The sequence below is a fragment of the Scyliorhinus canicula genome, chromosome 7, assembly GCF_902713615.1.
Source record: "Scyliorhinus canicula chromosome 7, sScyCan1.1, whole genome shotgun sequence".
NCBI classification, from domain to species: Eukaryota; Metazoa; Chordata; class Chondrichthyes; order Carcharhiniformes; family Scyliorhinidae; genus Scyliorhinus; species Scyliorhinus canicula.
This window is the reverse complement of record NC_052152.1, coordinates 203,369,340-203,389,291: the sequence shown is the minus strand read 5'-3', so window position 1 is coordinate 203,389,291 and position 19,952 is coordinate 203,369,340. Positions and strand designations below refer to the sequence as shown.

Below are 19,952 nucleotides of genomic sequence, written 5' to 3'. Positions count from 1 at the left end.
CCTGACCTCCCGCTGTGCTGTAACCACCCTGACCTCCCGCTGTGCTGTAACGGCCCTGACCTCCCGCTGTGCTGTAACCACCCTGACCTCCCGCTGTGCTGTAACGGCCCTGACCTCCCGCTGTGCTGTAACCACCCTGACCTCCCGCTGTGCTGTAACGGCCCTGACCTCCCGCTGTGCTGTAACGGCCCTGACCTCCCGCTGTGCTGTAACCACCCTGACCTCCCGCTGTACTGTAACGGCCCTGACCTCCCGCTGTGCTCTAACGGCCCTGACCTCCCGCTGTGCTGTAACGGCCCTGACCTCCCGCTGTGCTGTAACGGCCCTGACCTCCCGCTGTGCTGTAACCAGCCCTGACCTCCCGCTGTGCTGTAACCAGCACTGACCTCCCGCTGTGCTGTAACGGTCCTGATCTCCCGCCGTGCTGTAACCACCCTGACCTCCCGCTGTGCTGTAACGGCCCTGACCTCCCGCTGTGCTGTAACGGCCCTGACCTCCCGCTGTGCTGTAACGGCCCTGACCTCCCGCTGTGCTGTAACGGCCCTGACCTCCTGCTGTGCTGTAACCGGCCCTGACCTCCCGCTGTGCTGTAACGGCCCTGACCTCCCGCTGTGCTGTAACGGCCCTGACCTCCCGCTGTGCTGTAACGGCCCTGACCTCCCGCTGTGCTGTAACCAGCACTGACCTCCCGCTGTGCTGTAACGGCCCTGACCTCCCGCTGTGCTGTAACCACCCTGACCTCCCGCTGTGCTGTAACGGCCCTGACCTCCCGCTGTGCTGTAACCAGCCCTGACCTCCCGCTGTGCTGTAACGGCCCTGACCTCCCGCTGTGCTGTAACCACCCTGACCTCCCGCTGTGCTGTAACCAGCCCTGACCTCCCGCTGTGCTGTAACGGCCCTGACCCCCCAGTGCTGTAACGGCCCTGACCTCCCGCTGTGCTGTAACGGCCCTGACCTCCCGCTGTGCTGTAACGGCCCTGACCTCCCGCTGTGCTGTAACGGCCCTGACCTCCCGCTGTGCTGTAACGGCCCTGACCTCCCGCTGTGCTGTAACGGCCCTGACCTCCCGCTGTGCTGTAACCAGCCCTGACCTCCCGCTGTGCTCTAACGGCCCTGACCTCCCGCTGTGCTGTAACGGCCCTGACCTCCCGCCGTGCTGTAACGGCCCTGACCTCCCGCCGTGCTGTAACCACCCTGACCTCCCGCTGTGCTGTAACCAGCCCTGACCTCCCGCTGTGCTGTACCCGTCCTGTGATTCTACATAACTTGCTTTATCTCTCATCAGCATCAATTTATTGTCCCAGATTCTACTTTTCTGAATTACCTTCCAGTTTCTCACACAAGCGGTCAAGGTTCCACATTTCAAATTTTACAGCCCACAGCACCAAGACTATTTGACTGCAGGGGCCTCGTCATGGAGTCCCACCCGGGCAGCTCACATTCAGCAGGGATTTGCTGGATAACAGCAGAGACCCTGACTTCCTAACCTACTAATGCAGGAGGCCAAATGGAACAGCCAGCACCGGAGGGCGATAGCACAGCCCAAGGACCGAACCAGAGACCAGATTGCTCAGCAGCAACACAAGGAACCATCTGTCCTTGGGTCAATTGTTGCCTCCCTTATAATAATGGAACCAGGTCAGTTCTAAACCATGACCTCTCAGCCCCAGCAAACAGGTGTTCCCTGTTTGTTATTTCAGAAACCTTCAGAGTTTTTGAAGTCTTTCCCTTCGAGCATTGCTGACATCTGCTCCAGTGTAAACATCCCAGTGCCTCAGAATGCTCCCATCCGCACATCATCCTGCGGAATTTAATGGCACATGAACTTCTTTTCAGTATTAAATCAGGGTGCGTTACAATTGTGGCGTAATCAATATTTTGTCAAAATAGATCACTGCCTCTTTGCTCTTGAACTCAATTCCATCGTCCATTTCCCACTGTATTTTTGGGGAATTGTGCGTTTGAGCCCTTGGCCTCGACATACCCACGCCCTTTGGTGCTTCACCACTGGTGCGCTCCATTGACTGGAATGGGCAGTGGTTAGCACTGTTGCTTCACAGTGCCAGGGTCCCAGGCTCGATAGCCGGATTGGGTCACCGTGCAGAACCTGCGCGCTCTCCCCATGTCTGCGTGGGTTTCCTCCGGATGCCCCGGTTTCCTCCCACAAGTCCTGAAAGACATGCTTGTTAGGCGAATTGGACATTCTGAATTCTCCCTCAGTGTACCCGAACAGGCGTCGGAACAAAGAATACAGCACAGGAACAGGCCCTTCGGCCCTCCAAGCCTGCGCCGACCATGCTGCCCATCTAAACTAAAATCATCTACACTTCCTGGGTCCGTATCCCTCTATTCCCATCCTATTCATGTATTTGTCAAGATGTCCCTTAAATGTCACTATCGTCCCTGCTTCCACCACCTCCTCCGGCAGCGAGTTCCAGGCACCCACTACCCTCTGTGTAAAAAAACTTGCCTCGTACATCTCCTCTAAACCTTGCCCCTTGCACCGTAAACCTATGCCCCCTAGTAATTGACCCCTCTACCCTGGGAAAAAGCCTCCGACTATCCACTCTGTCTATGCCCCTCATAATTTTGTAGACCTCTATCAAGTCGCCCCTCGGATTATGGCGACTAGGGGCTTTTCACAGTAACTTCACTGCAGTGTTGATGTGAGCCTACTTGTGACAATAATAAAGATTATTAATTGGAGGGTCGATGGCGCAGTGGGTTAGCACTGCAGCCTCACGGCGCCGAGGTCCCAGGTTAGATCCCGGCTCTGGGTCACTTTCAATGTGGAGTTTGCACATTCTCTCCATGTCTGCGTGGGTTTCGCCCCCACAACCCAAAGATGTGCAGGCTAGGTGGATTGGCCACGCTAAATTGCCCCTTAATTGGAAAAAATGAATTGGGTACTCTAAATTTATTTTTAAAATTATTTGGCGGGTCGAGAGTTGGTGAAAGGTGTTGTTATGTAACACCAGTCTATCTCCATTTCCCATTAACCCCCCATCCTTTGCTGCTATTTCTCTCCCAGAATGTTTTACCTCATGCTTACCGACAAGAAACAGCGTTTCGGTGACACAAACACACACTCACTTCATAAACTCTCACTTTCAAGCTATAAGGAATTTCTAGGCACAGTAAGAAATCCTTGAATAAATCATATTTGCTCCAATACACAGGTGATGCTTTGCTAGCGATGAATACCGAGCTCACAGGGAAGAAATCAATATTTTAACATACTGCCGTTAACTAAAATTGCACGCAGGGCGTACAATCGCAGAGATATATGAAATGAAATTGCGCACTGTAAGATCCCAGGCTTTCAGCAGCGAGTGACTTCCAGTGCGTTCCGTTTCAGTTTGTCACAACTGGTGGGGTAATGCTTTCTTTGCCTGCCCCAACGGGTATCCATACTTCTTGCCACCCCCCTCCCCCATAATCTCCTCCCACCTCAATGAGGTTAAATAACTCAGGACCAAGCAGGGATTGAACCCAAGGACCCTCTTGTGTTTGTTTGGCTGAGAAATAAAGGCTTGAAAGACTTCATACGCATCAACATAGCGTCTTTCACTGTCTCAGGTCAGTTCCAACACAGCTAATGAATCTGGAGAGCAGCTTCTGGAGTGCGGGGATAAGACCCACTTAGCCAGTCAGTAAGGAGCCAGCACTATTTGCAATTGCTTTTCGCTCTCTCCCTAATCACAGGGTTTGGTTTGATAATCTGTACTTACTTCACCACAATGCGGTTATCCCTTAACCATCTCCTCCCTTCGCTGCAGAATTTAAGCTTCAGTAATCCTACCCAGCGGCTCATTCCCACCTTTCTCTGCGCCCTCTTTAGTACACATCCAGAATTGTACATGCTAACGTCTGCATAAACCCTTGCCATGTTCTTGGCCTACCTGGCTGGTTAAGATTAACTTCAGTCGGAGTATTTGTTTCTTTAATAAACAATGGCCACGTTTCAAAAGCACCCAACTGGTTTCCCTTGGAGAAATCTCAAGGCCATGAGAGGTGCTGTAAAATTAAGGTTTCTTTTTTGGAATATCGAATTTGATTTCTTCACCCTCCCTCTAGTGTTTCAAAAAATCATTTTACGTTTTACACCAACTTAGACAATGCCAATCACTGCCGCCTGCGGGTGTTGCTGAGCAGCTGGTGATAAAGAAACCTGTACGGGATTGTCACTCACTCTTCATAGCAAACACTATTTTGCAATGAGTGAGATTTTGTCAGGTTTTGTTAATCAAATTTAAAATCTACCTGGCTAAGTGGAAAATTGTGCAGGCTATGCCCTGTCCACAAAAAAAAAAGCAGGACCATTACCATACGGCCCCATTAGTCTACTTTCCATCACCAGTAAGGTGATGGACGACATTGTTAACAGCTATCAACCTGCTCACTGACGCTCACTTTGGGTTCCGCCAGGGTCACTCAGCTCCTGATCTCGTTACAGCCTTGGTTCAAACATGGACCAAAGAGTTGAACTCCAGAGGACATCAAGCCAGCGTTTGACCGAGTGACTGCCCTGACATCAAGCCAGCGTTTGACCGAGTGACTGCCCTGACATCAAGCCAGCGTTTAAACCGAGTGACTGCCCTGACATCAAGCCAGCGTTTGACCGGGTGACTGCCCTGACATCAAGCCAGCGTTTGCCTGAGTATGGCATCAAGGAGCCCTAGCTAAACTGGAGTCAATGGGAATCAGGGGAAAACTCTCTGCTGGCTGGAACCATAACCTAGTAAAAAAGGAAGATATATTTTACATCTGCATGAGGGGGAAGACAGAGCTTCGATTTAAATCTGAAAAATCTCCAACAGTGCAGCACTCCCTCAGTAGTGCACTGGAAGTATCGATCCAGATTCTGTGCTCAAGTCTCTGGAATTGGGAGTTGAACCAACAATCTCCTGATTCAGAGATAAGGGTGCAGCCCACTGGGTCAGGGCTGATATTCAGAGCACAGCTGACAGAAAGGGAAACAACAATCTGTCAGCTGCTTTGATCAGATGTAACTGCACCGCAAACTTCACATTGCACCGATTCAAGCATTTCTGCTTCCAGCTTTTAAACTCCAGGTTAGAGACAAGTTGTTACATTAAAAGGAACTTTTATTTATTTTTTTCTCTGAACATATTTACAGCAGGTTTAAGTAGGGTTAGGTAATTTGTGTCGCGGATTGACGAGTCCCATAGCGGCAACTTTGTGCTGTGTGCAGTCTGTGTTCGGGGGTGGGGAGGAGAAATGCAGCGTCGAGCAAAAGAAGCATCTAGAAGCACCTTATAGGCTTCCGTGTGAATCACATGGCATAGAAAAGAAAACGTCCTGGAATTGTACCCAGTGAGGAGAATCGAAACAAACCTCACTTTGTCCCCTCACCAAAAGCCAGCACAAAAACCATTACCCATCTCCTCCAAAGGAAAATAATTAAAAATGCAGTTGTTTTTTTTTAAATCAGGCACTGGGTGAGCAATCAGACTCAGTAAATGACTGGTCTATACTTGATTAAAATACACTTTTAAACAGTTTAAGTTTTCAGGGGGAGGGGCGAAGAATGTGATTAACAAACTTTATAAGTCAAGAGCCTCCTCCAGATTGTTTTTCAAGGTGGGCCTGTGATTAAGAACTGTTTTTAAGAATTAATCAGAATGGAAGAGGAAACAGAGTCAACTACAGGTGTAATAACAGTTGCTTCACCTCAATTATACAAACAGTTATGGACATGCTAGCACAATTCAGTCACTTGCAAATATCAATCTGCGTCTCTATTTTCATAAATGTACAGAGGGCTTCATATAACAAAGGCTAGTGCAATGGGGCCACTGCTCCCACAGGAAGATCGAGCTGGACTGGAAGTTGTGGGTGTAATCATCAACACAAATGAAAATCCAATGAAAGCTGGGACAGAAGTACCATCGAGTATGTTTTTCCCCCTCCCTCTCAGCTCGTTCTCCTGTACAAGTACGCTAAAAGTCACATTGCACATCCCAATCTCTCTTCCCACCCCCACCCCCCCCAAATGCATTCCGGGTGGCGATTCAGACATGTGCCCTGCTCACGACCTCCACTGCATAACAAAACACCCACAACTGCGACATATAACATAGTCCGTGCTTTACAAAATGCCCCTCGTCTTCACATAGCAGCAGCATTCGCCCAGTTCTCCAGTTCCTGCATGTCAGTATCTTCCTCTTCCTTCTTCTTGGCTGGAGAAAGCAAAAACAAAACAGGATGTCAAGGAGAATCGTCCTGTTGAACACACAGCACCCTCGCAATCCTCATTTACCTCCAATGCTATATAGCTCGAGTACAAAATGTCAGGAAGCAGGTAGTTTTAAGTAATCTACATCTGTATTTTTAGATATTAGAAATAAGGTGTAGTTTTAAGAGTTTCATTTTGTGCTTTCATGTTGGACAAAGGGGCTTGCATGTCCGTGAGTTTTGGATTCATTTCAAACTGTGCTTCAAAATGTGATTAAAGGCTTTATGATGTGAAAATAAACAAGTGTTAAAGAACCAGTCTGCTGCTTAGCCACCTTAGTTAGAAAGAATGAAGTTGGGTTTAAACTGGGCCCAGTAGCAGTTGGAAGCAGGCAGCGGGAGAGGAGCAAGAAAGCAAATCCCAAAAGTTAAAGAACAGATAGTTCTAGATATCAGGGAATGAAAAGAGAAGTCCCAGAAGTTGGAAGCCAAACAGACAAAAGGAACTGGAAATTGAAAACAGTACTGTTCAGTGAATTTAAAGAAAGAAGCAGAGACAGGCTCCCAGTTAAAGACAGAGCTGAGCTGAAAGGTGCAGAACTAGGGAAGCTGGCGAGCGAGAAGCCAGACATCTGAAATAATCCGAAGGTTGGTGACGCCTCAATACAGCCTGTGAGGCAACGGTGTTCTGTTGGTGTGGCTGTGGAGGCTTGAATACACGTGGCAATCCAAGGCAGAGGAATACTGAAAGGAGAGGTTGAAAACCTGGAAGTGGATGCAGGGTGAAGGCATCTGAGAGAAAGCGTTATTTGGGAGAAGATTCTAAGGCGTGTCTTTGAGAGTGGATTTTGGAAACACTTGTGCGGAGGTCAGAGTCCCAGTGAGGCCATTTGGCTCAGTGAGATAATCATCTGGGGGAATTTGATGCAAAATCCACACAAGTTGTACTGGGGCAGCATGGTAGCATTGTGGATAGCACAATCGCTTCACAGCTCCAGGGTCCCAGGTTCGATTCCCTGCTGGGTCACTGTCTGTGCGGAGTCTGCACATCCTCCCTGTGTGTGCGTGGGTTTCCTCCGGGTACTCCGGTTTCCATCCACAGTCCAAAGATGTGCAGGTTAGGTGGATTGGCCATGCTAAATTGCCCTTAGTGTTGGGTGGGGTTACTGGGTTATGGGGATAGGGTGGAAGTGTTGACCTTGGGTAGGATGCTCTTTCCAAGAGCCGGTGCAGACCTCACCATGGGCCGAATGGGCTCCTTCTGCACTGTAAATTCAATGTCAATGTTTCCTCCGGGTGCTCCTGTTTCCTCCCATGGTCCAAAGATGTGCAGGTTAGGTGGATTGGCCATTCTAAATTGCCCTTAGGCAAACAATTAGGTGGGGTTACGGGGATAAAGGGGGATAAGGTGGAGGCGTGGGATTTAAGTAGGGTGCACTTTCTAAGGGCCGGTGCAGACTCGATGGGCTGAATGGCCTCCTTCTGCACTGTAAATTCCATGGTAATTCTATTCTATGGGTGGTGCCTGCAATTTGGCTTCAGAGTGGGGTGTGTCTGACCACAGTTGGCCTATTGGTTTACAGGGACTGTGCACTTAACGAGAACATTATAGTGCAAGAAATATTCTGTACCGTGAGTTATCCTTAAAAATCTGTATATATTTTTGAAAATATAGGTAGGGTGATGAAGTTTGTATTATAGTCAATCTTTTCATGTTTAATAATGTTTTATTCTTTTGTAAAAAGCGAATTGGCAGTCCTGTGACGCTGTTCATCCACCTTTCTAAGAAAAGTAGAAGTTAAGGTCTATTGAGCCAGGGTTCCATTTCGGGGCCTTCCTGTCCAGTCGTGACATCAGCTGTCATTGTAACAAAAGGCAGACAATAAATAAATCAAATGCACTGACAGACAGCAGGTTGATAACGAGAGGACACAGACTAAAGGTGAAAAAGCCAGAGAAGACTTATTATGGTTTGGGACGGCCTGCCTGATACAAGTGGGAGAAGCAGATTCAATAGCAAATTTCAAAAGAAAATTAGATAAATATTTGAAGGGGAGAAAACTGCCAGGCAATTGGACAAATAAGAGTAACTATGCAATTCTTTAAATCAGGCATGATTGACCAAATGGCTTCCTCGGATGCTACACATTTTAGTTTTCTGTACAGCTGCGAGACTCGTGAAAAATCCGTTCTGGATAATACTGTACACACACACTACTCACCACACTGGACAGATATATCCCCTCACACAGTCATTAAGTCGCTGTGGCAATGGCTGACTTGTGGAAAAACAAGACTTACCTGATTTGCTTTGGCATGAGGGCTCAATGAAGTGGATTTCCCAATTTCAACAGATGCAAACACACCACCTGCCCCTCAAAGATCACAAGGGCTGGAAAGTAAACATGCTGCGGTTGTCCAAAAGGGGCAAGAATAAGATGTTGCAGAATAAAGGACGGAACCCCCTCCCGGACTCAGCTCCCTCCCCTCCCCTCCCAGACTCAGCCCCCTCCCCTCCCCTCCCAGACTCAACCCCCTCCCCTCCCAGACTCAGTCCCCTCCCCTCCCCTCCCGGACTGAACCCCCTCCCCTCCCGGACTGAACCCCCTCCCCTCCCCTCCCGGACTCAACCCCCTCCCCTCCCCTCCCGGACTCAACCCCCTCCCCTCCCCTCCCGGACTCAACCCCCTCCCCTCCCGGACTCAACCCCCTCCCCTCCCTTCCCAGACTCAACCCCCTCCCCTCCCTTCCCAGACTCAACCCCCTCCCCTCCCTTCCCAGACTCAACCCCCTCCCCTCCCTTCCCAGACTCAACCCCCTCCCCTCCCAGACTCAACCCCCTCCCCTCCCAGACTCAACCCCCTCCCCTCCCAGACTCAACCCCCTCCCCTCCCAGACTCAACCCCCTCCCCTCCCCTCCCAGACTCAACCCCCTCCCCTCCCAGACTCAACCCCTTCCCCTCCCCTCCCAGACTCAACCCCTTCCCCTCCCCTCCCAGACTCAACCCCCACCCCTCCCAGACTCAGCCCCCTCCCCTCCCAGACTCAGCCCCCTCCCCTCCCAGACTCAGCCCCCACCCCTCCCAGACACAACCCCCTCCCCTCCCAGACTCAACCCCCTCCCCTCCCAGACACAACCCCCTCCCCTCCCAGACTCAACCCCCTCCCCTCCCAGACTCAACCCCCTCCCCTCCCAGACTCAACCCCTCCCCTCCCAGACTCAGCCCCCTCCCCTCCCAGACTCAACCCCCTCCCCTCCCAGACTCAACCCCCTCCCCTCCCAGACTCAACCCCCTCCCCTCCCAGACTCAACCCCCTCCCCTCCCCGACTCAACCCCCTCCCCTCCCAGACTCAACCCCCTCCCCTCCCAGACTCAACCCCCTCCCCTCCAGACTCAACCCCCTCCCCTCCCAGACTCAACCCCCTCCCCTCCCCTCCCAGACTCAGCCCCCTCCCCTCCCCTCCCAGACTCAGCCCCCTCCCCTCCCCTCCCAGACTCAGCCCCCTCCCCTCCCCTCCCAGACTCAGCCCCCTCCCCTCCCCTCCCAGACTCAGCCCCCTCCCCTCCCCTCCCAGACTCAGCCCCCTCCCCTCCCCTCCCAGACTCAGCCCCCTCCCCTCCCCTCCCAGACTCAGCCCCCTCCCCTCCCCTCCCAGACTCAGCCCCCTCCCCTCCCCTCCCAGACTCAGCCCCCTCCCCTCCCCTCCCAGACTCAGCCCCCCCCCCTCCCCTCCCAGACTCAGCCCCCTCCCCTCCCCTCCCAGACTCAGCCCCCTCCCCTCCCAGACTCAGCCCCCTCCCCTCCCCTCCCAGACTCAGCCCCCTCCCCTCCCCTCCCAGACTCAGCCCCCTCCCCTCCCCTCCCAGACTCAGCCCCCTCCCCTCCCCTCCCAGACTCAGCCCCCTCCCCTCCCCTCCCAGACTCAGCCCCCTCCCCTCCCCTCCCAGACTCAGCCCCCTCCCCTCCCCTCCCAGACTCAGCCCCCTCCCCTCCCCTCCCAGACTCAGCCCCCTCCCCTCCCCTCCCAGACTCAGCCCCCTCCCCTCCCCTCCCAGACTCAACCCCCTCCCCTCCCCTCCCAGACTCAACCCCTCCCCTCCCCTCCAGACTCAACCCCCTCCCCTCCCCTCCCAGACTCAACCCCCTCCCCTCCCCTCCCAGACTCAACCCCCTCCCCGTCTCTCTGGGACTGAACCCCCTCCCGGACTGAACCCCCTCCCCTCCCCTCCCGGACTGAACCCCCTCCCCTCCCGGACTGAACCCCCTCCCCTCCCGGACTGAACCCCCTCCCCTCCCGGACTGAACCCCCTCCCCTCCCGGACTGACCCCCCTCCCCTCCCGGACTGAACCCCCTCCCCTCCCGGACTGAACCCCCTCCCCTCTCCTCCCGGACTGAACCGCCTCCCCTCTCCTCCCGGACTGAACCCTCTCCCCTCCCCTCCCGGACTGAACCCTCTCCCCTCCCCTCCCGGACTGAACCCCCTCCCCTCCCGGACTGAACCCCCTCCCCTCCCGGACTGAACCCCCTCCCCTCCCGGACTGAACCCCCCTCCCCTCCCCTCCCGGACTGAACCCCCCTCCTGGACTTTTATAATAGACTGCAGTTAGTGACACCGCAGGTGGAGGCAAGCATGAGATGATGGATGAAGTCTTCTAACCAGGCCAGTACATCACACTGCTTGAAGTGTCTGGTATTGATCGTGCACACACAATTTGCAATATGTAACTACCCTCCATTCTCTATTTCTTTGGTGAAATAATTCTGCTTTTAGAGGGGAGGTTCTTTGTTGTAATTTCAGTTAGGAATTCAGTTTGGTGAAATGGCCAGAGATTCTTCTTAAATACAGTCTGTTTGCGGAGTATAGGGACTCTTCAAGAAAGAGCCGGTGCAGACTCAATGGACTGAACGTCTTCCTGCCCGCACACCTCCAACGCACCGGCTAACACAGTGGTTTGTAAGATGCTGAGCATTCAGTCATCCATGGCACCAGCCCATTCTCTTGTCCTCCTGTCAAAAGGTAATGCAAGTGGGTATTATACTGTAAATGGCGGCAGCCTCAGGAGTATTGACAGGCAGAGAGATCTGGGTGTACAGGGCCACAGATCACTCAAAGTGGCAATGCAGGTAGAGAAGTTTGCCTTCATTGGCCGGGGGATTGAGTAAAAAAATCGGCAAGTCATGTTGCAGCTGTACAGAACCTTAGTTAGGTCACACTTGGAATATTGTTCTGGCCACCACACTACCAGAGGGAATGTGGAGGTTTTGGACAGGGTACAGAAGAGGTTTACCGGGATGTTGCCGGGTCTGGAAGGTATTAGCTACGAGGAGAGGTTGAATAAACTTGGATTGTTTTCAATGGAATGACGGAGGTTGAGGATCGACCTGTTAAGAGGTTTACAAAATTATGAGTGGCATAGACAGAATGGATAGTCAGACGCTTTTTCCCCCAGAGTGGAAAAGTCAATTACTATGAGACATAGGTTTAAGGTGCGAGGGGCAACAGTTAGAGGAGATGTGAAAGTTTTTTTTTTATACACAGAGGGTGGTGAGTGCCTGGAACTCGCCGGGGGGTGCTCGAAGCAGATACGATAGCGACGGTTAAGAGGCATATTGACGAATAGGATGGGAATTTGAGCAATACGGACCCCAGAATGTGGAAGGTTTTAGTTTAGACGGGCATCATGATCGGCGCAGGCTTGGAGGGCCGAAGGGCCTGTTCCTGTGCTGTATTGTTCTTTACATCTTTGTATTGGGCTCTGATTTTCCCACTAATGCCCTCATTCATTCTGATGAGGAGGGAGTGATGAAATTGGTCGCAGTCGGTCAAATAAACATGGCTTCTTAGCTTACGAGTTGTTAATTTAAGGAAATGGAAATGTGAACATTTGTCAGGATTAATCTCACGCCTCTTTCTTGGCTAAGCAGGGACTGGTGTAGAACAGACATCTCTTACCTGGTGTGGCTGGGAGGGAGGTGGAAGGAACGTTGGGAAGTGGCACATTCTCTGCTCCTCCAATTTCCAGCAGGTTTTTATCCAGCTCTTCCTGTTCCAACTCTTCCAACTCAGCCATTAGCTCATCCTAGAGAGAGGCACAACCAACACGTTAGTCACTTGAATTCACCCAAATCAAATGTTTATAGGACTATTGCAGCAAGTTAAGAAGCAGCTTGATTTTCTATATTGCAAATGTGGATTAGACGTCCGCCTAGAAAAATCACCTTCCTCCCCCCATCTCCCCACTAAGGGGTTTAAGAGTTACGTGGATTTACACATTTTCAGAACTTATTTGTTTTTCTCCATGACCAAGTTTCCTTCACACAAACAGCATCTCACCCTCAGTCGCCCTGTTATTTTAAAAATTATCTCGATTTTCATTTTAAATTCCTATTAACTTCACCATAAATAGTTACGCCTGGTAATTAAGAGCACAGGTAACTTGTTAATGCCAACCAACCTCTCCGGTCCAGAAACTGAACAAGTATTCAATCTCATTCCTGTAAATTGTTTTTAGGGATCTACAAAAAGGTCAAATTTTACATTTTTTACTTTTGCTTTCAGTCCCCTTTTCCTCTCAATACAATTATCCTAGTTCCTTTCTGCATCCAACGTGACTCGAATACATCCTCATTCTCAATAATTCCACTGTTTCTTTCGCAATGCTTAATCCTCTCTGGTTGAGGAGGTAAGACTGTCTGTCCCATCGTTCAGAATCCTAGATGCCATGTTGCTCTACAGTCCACATGCTGAGCAATGTGCAGCACAAAAGCATTTTGAGCCGAAGGGCGCTGAAAACATCAAACTAACGGGACATGCCGGGCGGCACAATGGTTAGCACTGCTGCCTACGGCGCTGAGGACCCAGGTTCGAATCTCGGCCCTGGGTCACTGTCGGTGTGGAGTTTGCACATTCTCCCCATGACCCAAACCCAAAGATGTGCAGGATAGATGGATTGGCCACACTAAATTGCCCCTTAATTGGAAAAAAATAATTGGGTAGTCTAAATTTTTAAAAAAGCTAACGGGACACACTGCGAGCGCGCCCCTGCTCCAGCCAAATCTGAGCCAAAGTTTGATTTATTCAGCCTTTCCCAGGGAACAGCAGCTTAACGGCAGTCACTCAGAATCTATCGTTGGGCTTACCACAATAGCTTCCTTTAAAAGCACTTACAAAACTGTAAAAGTCTATAGGGCCAAACTGATTGCTTGAGCATGTTCGAATGGATACCGGAGACCTAAACGCCCTTTGATACTGCTTCAGGTTCTACATCATTTGCTGCGTTGGAAGCAAAACTTACCTCATCGAAATCTTCGCCAAATCCGACTGGTTTGGAAATTGCATCAGAGATTTCCTGTGCCAATTCCTGTTGCTCGGTGATGTCCTGCATTAGTTCATCCACTTTGTCAATGTCCCTTAAATTAAAATAAAAAGCATCATGAATCTATTGCATTGTCTGGAATTTATACAGCTCAAACCCCAAAGATCACATCTTATTTTCGTTTTGACCTATGTTACCTGAGGAGGACTGAGTTTTGCCAGCTCATGTTTTCACACAGCAAGTTACGGTGGTTTGGAATGCACCAGCTGACAGTTTGGTGGTAGCAGATTCAATAATAACTCTCAAAAAGGGAATGGGATCATTGTTTAAACGGGAATCGTGTTGCAGCCCAATGGCAGCTGGAACGGATTGGAAGCTCTTTTACAGAACTGGTAAGGGCCTGGCAGGTTGATTGATCTCGTTTTGTGTTTCACCATCCGATGATTCTATGTTTCGCGCCCAGCAGCATCACTCCATGATCACAGTATTAAAGAGCAACAAGTCTTACAACAAAAAGGTATAAGTTAAAGAGGTAGGTAGGATGGCAGACAGGAAGGAAGGTGGGGGAAAATAAGTTATTTAGGAGTAAGTATGCAAATCGCGTGAGTCAATGTTGGGAGATGACCTTCCAGTTGGTGGGTCAATGCGCACAGAGCAGAGCAGAGGATTCCTGGCTCTATCCTTGGTTTACGTGGAGGTGGATGATGGTGGCTTTAGGAGGTGCCATAATTACCTCTCAACAATTATGGGCTGGGGAATGGGGGTAAAATCAGATAGGATTGCCATGCCTGAGCGCACATCGGCACATTACAGAGTATCACACAAATTATCACCACAAAAACAGGCCATTGGGCCAGCTGCCCCACACTAGAGTTTATGTTCAAACCCTTCATCATTTAACCCTGCTCCCTTCCCATGCCCTCACCATAACTATTTTGACAAGCAGGGAACCGGGAGGAAGGAAGCCAAAATCAGGAGCAACCTCACTTAAAAACTCGAAAAGCAAAATACTGCAGATGATCGTTCAAAAACTGTTCCCAACTGGATTTGAGGTGATCAAACGCAATTTACAAATAACATATCCTTCTCTTCCTTTCTCCCTCGTATATCTGCCTGGTGTCTGTAGGATTGAATTGGATTTGTTTATTGTCACGTGTACGGAGGTTCAGTGAAAAGTATTTTTGTGCGAGCAACACAGGTATACAATGTAACTACATAAGCATCGGCATCGGGTGAAGCAGACAGGGTGTAGTGTTAATGAGGTCAGTCAATAAAAGGGTCATTTAGGAGTCTGGTGACAGTGGGGAAGAAGCTGTTTTTGAGTCTGTTCATGCGTGTTCTCAGACTTCTGTATCTCCTGCCCGATGGAAGAAGTTGGAAGAGTGAGTAAGCTGGGTGAGAGGGATCTTTGATTATGCTGCCCGCTTTCCCCAGGCAGCGGGAGGTGTAAATGGAGTCAATGGATGGGAGGCAGGTTCGTGTGGTGGACTGGAGCTCACTGGAGAGTAAAACAATTGGTGATTCTTGGCTGAATTACTCCCCTGCCTAGCAACAAAGGCATTAAAATCAATTGCTGCTCATGTGGCTGCTACTTTATAGTCCAGTGATTTAACTAGTTTAGCACCACACTGGGTTGTGCAAAGGGTTTAAAAAGTCATGGGCTACTCGGATGTTTCAGGAAAAGGCATTCAAACAGGCTGATTGGGGAAGGAGGGGGATGTCTCTGCTTGTTCCATCAGCCAGCGATGCTCGTTGCAAAACCGTGCACCCAGATATTGTCCAGCAAGGGAGGGATCAGGGTGGCTGCAATAGGACCCATGGTAAAATCACTCACTGACAATCGCTATCCCAGGACTGCAGACGATGGAAAGTTGGCCGGTTGGAGGACTGAGCGAGTCGGCCCCTTCCAGAGAAAAAAAATGGAAGGGAAAATACCCGCAGCCGTGGATGACGGCCAACAAAACAGTCAATATTTACAAGAACAACAGGATGCGAGGAAGCGGTTTTCCAAAGATGTGATCCGTCAATAGCTCGGTGGGTAGAAAGCTGATTCCATTCCTGCTCCTCTGAGCAAAGAGTCTTGGATCCTAGAATCCAGAAAAGTCTGCTCCGCTGCCGTGTAATGCTGCAAGTTACTCAAAATAGAACAGGCAGCAAAAGCACTGAGCAGGAGAAGAATACAGAAAGGTGAGCAGCATCTGATCACAATGACACAGTCTGCCCGCCACACGGCCACAGGAGTTGTGTAAAAGCTGAACAGGAACGATACTCCGATCCACTGCACAGGATTGAACAGGTGGGGCCTTTTTTAGGTGGAAAATGCCGAGGGGTGATTTGATGAAGATCTTTTAAATGTGATTGGGTAGGCACAGAGAAGGTGTTTCTGCAGGAACTAGGCAGTAAGACAATCACGAATAAATGGGATAGGGAATTTCGGGATAAATGCCTTCATGCCTTAGAACGTGGAACTGCCTCCCACAGGGAGTGGTTGAGGTGTTGATTGGATGAATTTAATGGGAAGCTGGTTAAGGTCACGGGGGGAAAGGAATCAAAGGATATGCTGCTGGAGTTGGAAGAGGCTGGCGGGAGGCTCCCATGGACAGCAGCACAGACCAGCTGGCCTGAGCAACATTTTTCTGTGCTGGAGATGTACCAGCCTCCCTGAACAGGCGCCGGAATGTGGCGACTAGCGGCTTTTCACAGTAACTTCATTTGAAGCCTACTTGTGACAATAAGTGATTTTCATTTCATACGTGGGGAACTGGGTCAAAGGACGTCTTTCCCCCCTCTCTTCACACCAATTTCCTCCCCCCTCGAGGAACAAGTTCTCTTGCTGTGGTATAAGTACGGGCGCTGATCACCCCCAGCGACTTAACCATTAAAAATGATCAATAAAGGGCGTCCAATCAACTGAGCCAACTGACTCCCCAAGGAGTACAAGATTCTGTGGAAATATGCACTTTCACATGCATGTTGCATGCTAGAGCGATGGACAGCAATGGTAGAGGCTCCAACTTTCTTTCCATCACGTGGCTGACCAGGAACCTCTCCCCACCCTTACCACCTGCCACTGGTGTGTGTTGGAAGGATTATCAGATTTACTTAACCTGTTTGACAGCACAGTGAAGGCACTTTCCTTGGACATCGAGTCCTGGAGCAGAACTTGATCCTAGAGCTTCTGGCTCAAGAGACAGGCTAACACTGCACCACAAAGCCCCAAACTGGACTACCAGAATCCAGCAAGGAGATTTTGGAGGGATAGTTAGGTTTTCGGAATCAAACGTTGTATTTCCCCCTGTTGAGGGTGGGGAGCTGGGAAGTGGTGCGGGATCCACACATGTAACTTTAACATGGATTCCTGTGGCAGCTGTAATACTGTAAAGGTTAACCAAAAATGTTGATCCACTTACATGTTCTCATGAGCAGATTTCATGGCCTTGGCGGCAAAGCCCATGTTTTTGAGAACTTCTGTGTTAGTGTTTGCATTTTCCAATGCTTCTCTCTGGAATTCGATGGTGGACAGCGTGCCATCGATCTGTCCCAGCTGCTTTTCATATCTCTTCTTGCGCTTTAAAGCTTGTAACGCAGCTAAACAACAGAGGAAACACAGAATGAGCAACTTAAACTTGGAATAGTCTCACTCGCTTCCCTAACACCGCATTCAACGGAGTAAAACTGACCCACTCTGAAACTACTGGGACCGAAGAACAAAATAACAGAGATTATAGTTAAAACCCCCAGCAATATTCAAGGTTTGTTTCAGACTTTGAGGTTTAAAAAGTAAAAACTTCAGTGGAAATAGGGGGAGGGGAGGAGAAGCTAAGAAGAGTGATACAGATAAAGGAAAACGGTGTTCAGTATTCATCGCGATGTCATTATTTTTGTAAAAAGTTGAAGTATTTAGACTCAAACAACTGGAAAACGGGACAAAATCAGAAAATAAAAGCTTTAAGAAGGCTGAAGCAGCATTTATGGTCCCAATGCAGGTGAAATAAATGGAGCAATTAAATTTAAATGTACAAAAGGTGGAAAATAGCAAAAGAGGTCACATGGCTGAGGACTGGCATCTGTGATGGTGGAGACCTCCGGAGGAGATCAAGGTGGATCATCCACTCGGCACCTCTGGTTGCAGCATGTAGCAAATGCTTCAGCCTAGTCTTTTGCACAGATGTGCTGGGCTCCTCCATCATTGAGGATGGGGATATTTGTGGAGTCTTCCCCTCCTGTGAGTTGTTTGATTGTCCACCACCATTCGTGATTGGATGTGGCAGGACTGCAGAGCTTAGATCTGATCCATGGGTTGTGCGAGCGCTTAGCTCTGTCGATCACTTGCTGCTCCCACTGTTTGGTACACGAGTAGTCCTGTGCTGTGGCATCGCCAGGTTGACACGTCATTTGTCGGTATGCCTGATGCTGCTCCTGGCATGCTCTCCTGCACCCTTCGTTGAGCCAATGTTGATCCCCTGACTTTATGGTACTGATAGAGTGGGGGATATGCTAGGTAAGGAGGTACCTGCACACTAACGTGTGATCCATGTACCCAGATCTCTGCAGTTTGCTCCAAAGTGGACACGTTCATATTTGTCCCCATTAAATTCCATCAGCCAACACTTTTGCCCACTCATTTGACCTGTCTATATTCCTCTGGAGATTCTTTACCTCTTCTTCACAACTCACTTTCCTTCTCATCATGGTGTCATTTTTTGATAGCTAAACGTCACTCAGTTCCCTCTGCCACGTCATTAATATAGATTATAAATAATTGAAGCCCCCAACACCAATCCCTCCACTAGTTACAGCTTTCCAACTGAAAATGACCCCATTATCCCTCATCTCTACTTCCTATTAGCTAACCAACATTTTACCCCTGCTAACGTTACTTCCTACACCACAAATTCTTATTTTGCATAGCAACTTTTGATATGGTATCTCACTGAATGCCTTTTGGAAATCCAAGTACATCACATCTACAGGTTCTCCTTTATCTATGTTGCTGGTGAATATAGCTCTAATAGATTAATTAAATGTGATTATCCCATTATGATTTTTTAGGAATCCTGCTAGAACTGCCTGAAGAATGTGTGGGTTGGCCACATGTCGCAGCCATTGTTTAAATTTCCTTTGTCTGCTTGAGTGGCGCAACTGAGAGTTCACATCCGAGTTCAATGTCAGGACCTAGAGTGTGAGATATGGCAGGAATTTGCCAGCTGGGCACTAAGGCCGAGGCATCTCTGGAAACAGACACATGACTGAATGAGCAGGGTCTCAGACCGACTGAGAAAATGGCCAGTGTCCCCGACAGGAACCAAGCCCACTTCCATTCCAGGGAGAACAGGGAGGTTGGGTGAAGTCAGCAGGCATGTGGATGAACCTGCCGGATGACCTTTCCACTGGAGAAAAGTTAAACGTTTTTATATCACCAACCACTTCAACGTTCACTATAGTTGGAAAGCCCCGAATAAAGTAGCTGGCATGAAATTTTAACAGACGAGTGTTACATTGAGAAATGTAAATGTGAAAGACATTTACAGGATAATTCAGATTGGGCAATGTCCCAACATTATTTATCCATTTTAATAACCATTGCACTCGGAAATCATCATTTCCAAATAACCCTTTCCTTTTCCATGGGACGTGAGCGTCACTGAAAAGGCCGGCATTTCTTGCCCACCCCTAAATAAATCCCGCCATTGCCAAAATCATCACGGATTAAGTCAGTCTTTCTGCAAAATTCTAACATGGAGTCTTAACATAAACATGTAAGCAACTGAATCCACTGAAGTGTAGCTATGAAGCCCACAACTACTGCCACAACAGCGATCTGCAGTAAACAGCATGGTTCGTGAATACTAAAGTCACAATCTCTATGGCAACACACCCGTGGATGCTTTATCCGTGACTGAAGACTGAATTGCTAAATAGAGCCTTTGATGTAAACACCAATAAACTGGCAGGTCCACAAGCAATTTAAATGTGCTGCTCCAAGTAAGCATTATATCTACCCAAACCCCAAGGTACAAATCTCCACCCAACAACTGCCCTCTACTATTTTACATTGCAGCTCCAACCAGAACAAGATCCAATAGCTATTTACTAACCTCTCCAAACTGCTTCACTGTTTTACATAAACCTTCGACGGCTTTCTGCATAATTTTAATATTTTTAATTTGTTCACTGGATGTGGGCAGTTCTGGCAGGGCTAGCATTTATTACCCATCTCTATTCAAGTGGTATTGTTGCTGGATGGACGAGTAATCCAGAGGCCCAGAGTCATGCTCTGGGGACCCGGGTTCGAATCCCACCATGGCAGATGGTGAAATTTAATTCAAAGTCGAAAGGTGACCATGAAACTATTGCCGATTATCATCAGGTTCACCAATGTCCTTCAGGAAAGGAAATCTGCCGCCCTTACCTGGTCTGGCCTACATGTGATT

General features: G+C 49.4%; 1 protein-coding gene across 1 annotated transcript in view; it reads right to left on the bottom strand.

Annotated features, from left to right (window-relative positions):
* Positions 1 to 5,090: 5,090 nt before the first annotated feature.
* chmp4ba (charged multivesicular body protein 4Ba) overlaps positions 5,091 to 19,952 on the bottom strand; it is a 42,850-nt gene continuing 27,988 nt past the window's right edge. Inside the window, exons 2-5 of the mRNA XM_038803731.1 lie at positions 16,929 to 17,106; positions 13,498 to 13,612; positions 12,156 to 12,282; positions 5,091 to 6,203 (exon numbers count right to left, since the gene is read on the bottom strand). Of these exons, the coding sequence (XP_038659659.1) occupies positions 6,133 to 6,203; positions 12,156 to 12,282; positions 13,498 to 13,612; positions 16,929 to 17,106 (491 nt within the window). The 3' untranslated portion in view covers positions 5,091 to 6,132. The remainder of the gene's footprint in view (positions 6,204 to 12,155; positions 12,283 to 13,497; positions 13,613 to 16,928; positions 17,107 to 19,952) is intronic.